The following is a 9147-nucleotide window of genomic DNA, read 5'->3' as shown; positions in this document are numbered from 1 at the left end:
ATATATATATATATATATATATATATATATATATATATATATATATCTTCAAATTTTGCCATTTGTTTGTAGGAGAATACAAACCCTCACCTTTATTTGAAGATTTACATTGAAGTGTTAAACTTTAGACATGACAACTACTGCTAATGGCAATTTAGACAAAGAGAACTCTGACAGAGGTATTTCCATCAAACACCTTTGTCATCAAAAGTATAAATCTAAATACTTGTGCTTACCTAGCACAGGCAAAGTGTCATCTGTATAGTGTGCGTGTGTGTACGTGTGTGTATGTGTGATTTCACAACAGGAGATCTCTTCATCCATTTCTCTCTTACAACAGTCCCCTTTAAAGGTTCAAACCACTTTTGTGTGGTACACCTGCTACTAATGTGGTCAAAAATACCTGTGATGTTGTAGATATCGCTAAGACAGCCGTTGCGTTTGGTGAGGGGATCATAATGCTGAACGATATGCCTTTGTTCCAGTTCTCTGAAGAGGAAGGCGCCCGCTATGGAATAACCAGCCACAACTGCACATAAACCAACATGGCTGAAGGCGAAGGTGATGACTAACTTTACGCTCCCAATGAAGCCGTCCCAGCTGCACTTTCCCATCCTCAGCCACCTGCATGAAGTAAAACAGCACTTATGCAAAATGATAATCTAGCAATGGAGTATTTCGAGGGAAAAAGTTTTCAAAGACAGCAATGATATTTCTGTGGGCATTTGCTGACAGCCACCTTCCAACAAAATGAATTGTGCCTCATAAGAGGCTAGCTTATCAGATGCTCTATCTCATCCTGTGAGAGTTGTAGTATTAGTAGATGATGCATAAACAGGACACCTGAAAATGTTGTCACATAGTGAACAACCCGTCATTAGCACTGGGCTTAACGTCAGTCAGTACATCATTAGCTATTACCAGAATTTCATTGATACATTCATTCACATCAAACAATAGTCTTAACATAGGTTGCAGAAATAATAAATAATAGTGGAAATCACACACAGTCATGTGTGGTCTGGAAATGAACATATTCATGAGTGACAATAATTAAGATAATTTTAACCTGAATTATTATTACCGTATCGTTTGGCAGTAATGATAATAATAAAAGTTATTGTTGGGACAAAAACAATATTAGTATTTGGTAATTAAATATCATAAAGAAAACATTTAAGTAAGAGGAGCATAATGCAAATCCCCAATATGTTAGGTTTCTTATCCACATGAACTATATACTATTTTGGTATTGCAAAGATTTTAAACTGTTTGTGTATATAACTGGTGGCCCCGCCTGCCCAAGAGTTTCATTCCAAATTCTTCAGTCATTCGTGCTACCTTCCTCGAGTCGTATTAACTGCCATGGGTAACTGTGTCCTAATTTTAATCTAGCATTCACTAATTGCTTATGCCTACTAACCCCCTTTCTTTCCTTATGTACTGTATATCTGTAGGTTAAAATAGCATGAAAAATGTATAACCAAAAAACTCACATTATTAGACTTTGTTATAGGGCACTAATTCCAAAGTAAACTTACCATCCTAAAAGAACATCCCTCCAAACAACAGACTGGGACATCCCATAACCACAACCTCTCTCTTCCAAACCACCATGCTCTCTGCTCTCGCCAGCCACGCTTTCCTCACTTTTGCAAACCCCCACCCTGTCCCCAAGACCACACGCCCCCTTGATCTTATGATAAAAAACTAAAAACAAAAGTTTTCCTTACTCATTACAGTGAAACAACTACATCAACTGAAACACAAAAACAAGCAGACAACAATAACAATTTATGCACAGTACTATTAGCAGAAATCTACTCCAACTCAAAGTTCCTCCTCTAGACACTCCAACTTATAGTCCTTCATCCAGGCAGGAGCATGCCTTTTTCTCCCAGGATATCGCCTGCTATAATCATCACCCTCTTCATTCATCGCCTCCTCACTAGACTCCCCTGAGGAACTCGGCAGCTCAATCCCACACAAGTCTAACACATGATGTGGCATACCATCCACAGGCACATTATTTTTAGAATTAATAATTCCAGTTACAATCCCCTTCTTCTACTGAGTAGTGCAGTGTGCATGGGGAGGCTTGACCCACACTTCTTCTCCCACCTGAACAGGAGCAACATCATCAGTAATGGTAACTGGCACTTTCACCGGGTGTCTTCACTCATATTTGTAGATAGCCCTTTGAGGAACACTACTCTCATCTAACCCTTTCCTGGGTGTCATATTATACCAGAACACAGCTTCTAATGGACTTATGTCTCCTCTCTCAGAGATAGTTTTGATAATTCTGTGATGCTTCTCTACAATACCACTCCCACTTGCTCGATAGGCGGCGTGAAGATATCTCTGAATATTCCATCCATCCAACATCATCTTTAGTCTTCCGATCTGAACACTGTACTGTTATCCATAAAAATCTCATCTGCAGGACCCCATTCCAGAAAAATCATATTCAATGTATCTGCCACTTCCTCTGCACTCTCTTCAGACCTCTTCACACTGCAAATCTGCTAGGACCACAGTCTTCCTATAATGTGTGACATCTACGGCAAGTCTTTTCCAATCTCTGTCCACACTCACACTTCCTGCCTCGTGCACAACTGGAGCAGGACCGATTGACTGATAATGCCAACAGTTTTTCAAATGTCTCACCATTTTTTTTTAATCAATTTTGGAGTCCAGTTTCTGTGCTAAAGATGTAGTCCTATCTACACCCATATGATGCCTGTTGTGCTCCTCTCTCAAATCAATAGTGTTCATGCAGCACATCATCTGGTTCTTTAGTTCATTTAAAAGCCAGCCCTTTTTAACCCTGGTCAAGGCATCAGCCTTGTTCTTCACCATACTTACTAGTGTCACCCTCAATTCTAATCCAAATTCTTCTATAAGCTCCCTCACAATGCCCAACTGTCGCTTTATTATCATCTCTCCTACTCCCTCTGTACACACCCTCTTATCCTCTGTGATAACAGATTTCATCCACTTGAGAACAGTAGCAGAATCAGCCGTAACCTCTAATTTCTCTAGTCCCCACTTCAGGGCAAGATTGATGCCCTTTACTACAGCTTCCAACTCAGCCACATTAATATGGTTGTTGCGATGTTTCTTTTGCAACCAAGCTGCATCCTCAACAACATCACCACTGATCTCTAACACAACTCCCAATGCTAAACTACTCGCATCTCACCAAAGGACCCCGTCCTCAAACCGAGAAACATACCACTGTCCTTGCACTGGACCATCTTTGTTTACCTTCCGGATGACCTCTTTCAGCATCAACACAACATCTGGGTCTGCATTACTGTCCCTTGACCCACCACCCGCTCGTCTCTTCACAAGCTGCTCATTGGCAATGGGTAGTGGCCCACCAATTTTCCACATATTAAAAACAACTCTCGTCTTGATATCTCATCCAGAATCTCTGGGATGGCATTACCTCTTGCAAAATACCAAACATCATATTTCTCGCTTATCTTAAGACCTAAAGCAGCACTCCCAGCCAAAATCTCTGGTGGTTTAGCAATCAATCCATTCAGTTTTAAGTATGTGATAAACTCAGAAGCTGGCACCTGAGTTTCGCCAAACAAAATGTCATCGATGTAAGAACTTGTAGTCTTTGATATCCTTACTCTTCCCCAAAAGAGTTTTTAAAAATTTTCCCACAATTCGAGGAGCAGAATTCAACCCAAATTCCAACTTGTTAAACAGTAAGTCCACCCTTTATAATTTACAAGCTGATGACACCACAGCTTCTTGGCCACTCTAATTTGCAGACATGCCAGCTTCGAATGTAAAATAGCTATGTTACCTTGGATTCTGCGCCATTTCCTTAAGGTTCCACCACACACATCAATAGCAACATCCCCAGTATGACACTCTACAAACATGTTCAGCTCTCTAAAGTCCAGCACTGGCTTAACTATATTTTTAGTTGGTTGCTCAACAGCCTTTAAAGGCAAGACCCGATCCTAAATCTGTTTGTCCCAGGGGACCAAAGTACACTCTTCAGTCCAACTCTCTTCTGTTCATCCCATCCTTTATCATAACAACTAATCTTATTCATCAACTCTACTTTATTTCCCTCTGTGACGAACCACTCTACTGTCCACTGACTACCACATACGTTAGCCATAACACCACACTCCGAGTTAGCACTTAACACTGAACACCTTGCCTTACCAAACAGAAATTTGCCCTCAGCCACTGTAACACCTCCAAACCCACTGATTGCATTCACGCTCAAAATTGAATCAATATTGTCAATTAGTTTCTCAGTCACTAAAGCAGTTACAGTAATTGCAGCATCATCAATCCTCAGTTTTACACACGTTTCACCTTTACACAAGATCTCTCTGTCATCAAAGGCAGCTAGGACCCTTCCTCCACCAACTTTATCCACCCAATGTGAACCAAGAACTGTAGTAGAACAACCTTGTCCACTAAGTCCACCACAGAATACCCATTCTCCTCCAATTTAACAAATGGTAACCACGAATGGAGCACCCTTACACCTCTGCGGGGGAAGCTGTTGGGGCACCAGTCCCCCTTTTCTTGTTTCCCAAATCACATTGAGTTGAAATATGACCCACCTTACTGCAATGGAAACACACAACTGGTTTTAAGTCATTACAATAACGCAGCACGTGTGGGCCTCCACACCCATGACATTGACCCCTGAATTCGCTAAAATTTAGTCTATTGAACACATTTGCCCCCCCCCCCACCAACAAATATTGCTTTACACTCAACAGACTTGCACCTAGATGTTATCACAGCAGCAACATCACTGAATGTCTTGGAAGTCAATATTCTCACCCTACCAATATTTTCACTCACTGCCATTCCCTGTATTCCTAGTAGCTACTGTAATGATGCACTGACGTGACTAGACATACCATTCACAATAATAACCTCACTATGCATTCCAACCATCCCCCTTAAACCAGGCTAACCCTGCCAACCTTAATTCATTTGCAAAAACATCTACAGGCTCCCCCGCCCAACTTGGGTCTGCCTTATATTTTGTTTTGCGTGCTTGTGGGTCGGTCGTTTTGTGTGCTTTTGGGTCTGCCTTTTATTTTGTTTTGTGTCCTTATGGGTCTGCCTTATACTTGTTTTGTGTGCTCTTGGTTCTGCCTTGTATTTAGTTTTGTGTGCTTGTGGATCTGCCTTGTATTTAGTTTTGTGTGTTTGTGGGTGTGCCTTTAAATATTGTTTTGTGTGCTCTCGGGTCTGCCTTATATTTGTTTTTGTGCGCTTGTGGGTGTGCCTTATACTTCGTTTTGTGTGCTTATGGGTCTGCCTTATATTTAGTTTTGTGTGCTTTTGGGGTCTGACTTATGATTCACTTTGTCTACTTATGGGTCTGCCTTATACTTCGTTTTGTGTGTTTATGGGTCTGCCTTATATTTAATTTTGTGTGCTTATGGGTCTGCCTTATACTTCGTTTTGTATGCTCTTGGGTCTGCCTTATACTTTGTTTTGTGTACTTGTGGGTCTGCTTTATACTTCGTTTTGTGCATTTATGGGTCTGTCTCATATCTAATTTTGTGTGCTTATAGGTTACCTTATATTTCATTTTGTGAGCTTATGTGTCTGCATTACATTTCTGTTTGTGTGCTTATGGGTCTGCCTTATACTTTATTTTGTGTGTCTAGGGGTGTGCCTTATATCTCTTTTAGTGTGCTTATGGATCTGCTTTATACCTCTTTTTGTGTACTTAGGGTCTGCCTTATAATTCATTTTGTGTGCTTATGGGTCTAACTTATATCTGTGTGCTTAAAGGTCTGCCTTATATTTATTTTTGTGTGCTTACGGGGCTATCCTATATTTCATTTCATGTGCTTATGGATCTGCCTTATAATTCGTTTTGTGTGCTTCTGGGTCTGCCTAATAATTAGTTTTATGTGCTTTTTGGTCTGAGTTATACTTTGTTCTGTGTTTTTGGATCTGCCTTATATTCCATTTTGTGTGCTTATGGGACTGCCTTATTTTTGTCTTTGTGTGCTTATGGGTCTGCCTTATATTACGTTTTGTCTGCTTATGGGTCTGCCTTATTCTTAGATTTATGTGCTTTTGCGACTGCCTTATATTCGTTTTATGTGGTTATGGGACTGCATTATATTTCGTTTTGTGCTTCTGGGTCTGCCTTATAATTCGTTTAGTGTGTTTATGGGTGTGCCTTATAATTCGTTTTGTGTGCTTCTGGGTCTGCCTTATAATTCGTTTTGTGTGTTTATGGGTCTGCCTTATAATTCGTTTTGTGTGTTTATGGGTCTGCCTTATAATTCGTTTTGTGTGCTTATGGGTGTGCCTTATAATTAGTTTTGTGTTTTTATGGGTCTTCCTTATGATTCGTTTTGTGTGCTTATGGGTGTGCCTTATAATTAGTTTTGTGTTTTTATGGGTCTTCCTTATGATTCGTTTTGTGTGCTTATGGGTGTGCCTTATAATTAGTTTTGTGTTTTTACGGGTCTTCCTTATGATTCGTTTTGTGTGCTTATGGGTGTGCCTTATAATTAGTTTTGTGTTTTTATGGGTCTTCCTTATGATTCGTTTTGTGTGCTTATGGGTGTGCCTTATAATTAGTTTTGTGTTTTTATGGGTCTTCCTTATGATTCGTTTTGTGTGCTTATGGGTGTGCCTTATAATTAGTTTTGTGTTTTTACGGGTCTTCCTTATGATTCGTTTTGTGTGCTTATGGGTGTGCCTTATAATTAGTTTTGTGTTTTTATGGGTCTTCCTTATGATTCGTTTTGTGTGCTTATGGGTCTGCTTTATAATTCGTTTATTTGCTTATGGGTCTTTCTTTTATTTTGTTTTGTGTGCTTTTGTTCTGCCTTATAGTTAATTTTGTGTGCTTTTTGGTGTGCCTTGTAATTCGTTTTGTGTGATTACAGGTCAGCCTTATATTTCGTTTTGTGTCCTTATGCGTCGGCCTTATTTTTCTTTTTGTTTGCTTATGAGTCTGCCTTATATTTTGTTTTGTGTCCTTATGGGTCTGCCTTATAATTCGTTGTGTGTGCTTTTGGTCTGCCTTATATTCGTTTTGTGTGTTTATGGGTCTGCCTTATATTTCGTTTTGTGTGCTTGTGGGTCAGCCTTATATTTCGTTTTGTGTGCTTGTGGGTCAGCCTTATATTTCTTTTTGTGTGCTTGTGGGTCTGCCTAATACTTCGTTTTGTGTGTGGATGGGTCTACCTTATTTCGTTTTGTGTCCTTATGTGGCTACCTTATATTTCGGTTTGTGTGCATATGGGTCAGTCTTATACTTCGTTTTATGTTTATTTTTGTGTGCTTATGGGTCTGCCTTTTACTTTGTTTTGTGCGCTTATGGGTCTACCTTATATTTCGTTTTGTGTGCTTATGGGTCTTCCTTATATTTCTTATTGTCTGCTTTTGGGTCTCCCTTATATTTCGTTTTGTGTGCTTATGGGTCTCCCTTATATTTCTTTTTGTGTGCTTATGGGTGTGGCTTATATTTCGTTTTGAAGGAACTTTCGAAACGTGACGATCTCGTTATCACTAGACCTGATAAAGGTAAGGGTACTGTGATTCTCGACAAACAACGAGTATATTGATAAGATGAATGTTATTCTTAGCGATCATTCAAAATTTATTGAGATTGGTGCCCCTGATTACTCCAACATATTTAAATTCGAGGATAGAATCAATAGATTTTTGAGGAACATAAAAAATGAAAATATTATCAACGAAGAAACGTATCAGCAATTATTTTCCACAGGGTCTTCTTATGGTGTTTTATATGGGTTACCCAAGATACACAAACCCAGCGTTCCTTTACGCCCTATACTGTACTTGCGTCTTTTAACACTCCAAACTACAAACTTGCTAAGTATCTTGTTCCTCTCCTTGAGCCTTTAACCAGGAATAATTACACCATTAACAATTCTTGTCAGTTCAAAGATATGATCTTGGCTCAGGACTCTGATCTCTATATGACCAGTCTGGATGTCGAGTCACCTTTTACAAATGTACCTGTGAATGAGACGATTGAAGTTATTTTAAATAAGCTTTTTACTCAGCCTGATTCTGTTTTTAATAATTTTACTCGTTCGTCTTTTAAAACCTTGTTGGAACTAGCTGTGCTGGATACAGCTTTTATTTTTAATAATAAATTATACAAGCAGGTTGATGGTATGGCTATGGGCTCGCCGCTCGGACCTACGTTCTCCAATATCTTTATGTGCTCTCTGGTCTCAGTTACCATCCTCTCTTTTATGAACATAGGTATGTTGACGACACCTTTGCCCTCTTCAGAAGAGAGTATGACTCGGAGGCCTTTTTGGAATTTGCTAACTCCTGCCACCCCAATCTCAAGTTTACTCTTGAAAAGGAAGAGGACACTCGACTGCCGTTTCTTGACGTTCTGGTCACCAGATATATCAATAATTTTACTACCACGGTTTTTAGAAAAAAGACTTTTACAGGATTAGGTGCCAATTTTTACAGTTATTGTTTTTATAATTTTAAGATTAATTCCGTTGCAACTCTCTTTCACAGGACCCTTTCCCTCACCTCTAGTTGGAAAGCTTTTCATAATGAAGTAACCTTTCTTTTATAATATTTTAAACACAATTGCTCTCCGTCTAAGATAGTTTTTAATAGCCTCAATAAAATACTTAACAAGAAGTTTTTCACTGAGCGATATACTCTTACAGTACCTAAACTACACATTTATGCCAAGTTTCCATACTGTCATGACGTCCATTTTAGAACAAAATTTACGAGCATAATTCAAAAACATTTTGGTGCTCTGCATGTTAAACTTGTTCCTATCAACCACCTAACGATTGGCTCTATTTTTAAATTTAAGGATCAGCTTAGTGATACGATGTCCTCCGGAGTGGTGTATAAGTATTCTTGTCCCAAGTGTAACTCGGGGATTTATGTGGGATCCACTCGGAGACTTCTAAAAGTACGCATAGATTCACATAGGGGGTTAAGTTTTCGTACGGGGGTAAAAATCTCCAACCCCGAACACTCCAACATCAGAGGTCAAGCGAAATTTTGTAAAACACCCTTTGAAAACAAAGATTTCTGCATGATTAGACGAGCTTCTAGTCAACTGGAACTACTAATACTCAAGTCTCTGATGATAAAACAGCT

General features: G+C 39.3%; 1 protein-coding gene across 3 annotated transcripts in view; it reads right to left on the bottom strand.

Annotated features, from left to right (window-relative positions):
• LOC136847885 (uncharacterized) overlaps positions 1-9147 on the bottom strand; it is a 288188-nt gene that overhangs the window by 64799 nt on the left and 214242 nt on the right. For all 3 annotated transcript variants that reach the window (XM_067119895.1, XM_067119896.1, XM_067119894.1), the window contains exon 2: positions 404-624. In XM_067119895.1, the coding sequence (XP_066975996.1) occupies positions 404-614 (211 nt within the window). In that variant the 5' untranslated portion in view covers positions 615-624. The remainder of the gene's footprint in view (positions 1-403; positions 625-9147) is intronic.

This window comes from Macrobrachium rosenbergii, chromosome 17, assembly GCF_040412425.1.
Source record: "Macrobrachium rosenbergii isolate ZJJX-2024 chromosome 17, ASM4041242v1, whole genome shotgun sequence".
NCBI lineage: Eukaryota > Metazoa > Arthropoda > Malacostraca > Decapoda > Palaemonidae > Macrobrachium > Macrobrachium rosenbergii.
Note: the sequence above shows the minus strand (reverse complement) of the source record. Positions and strands in the feature narration are given on the sequence as shown.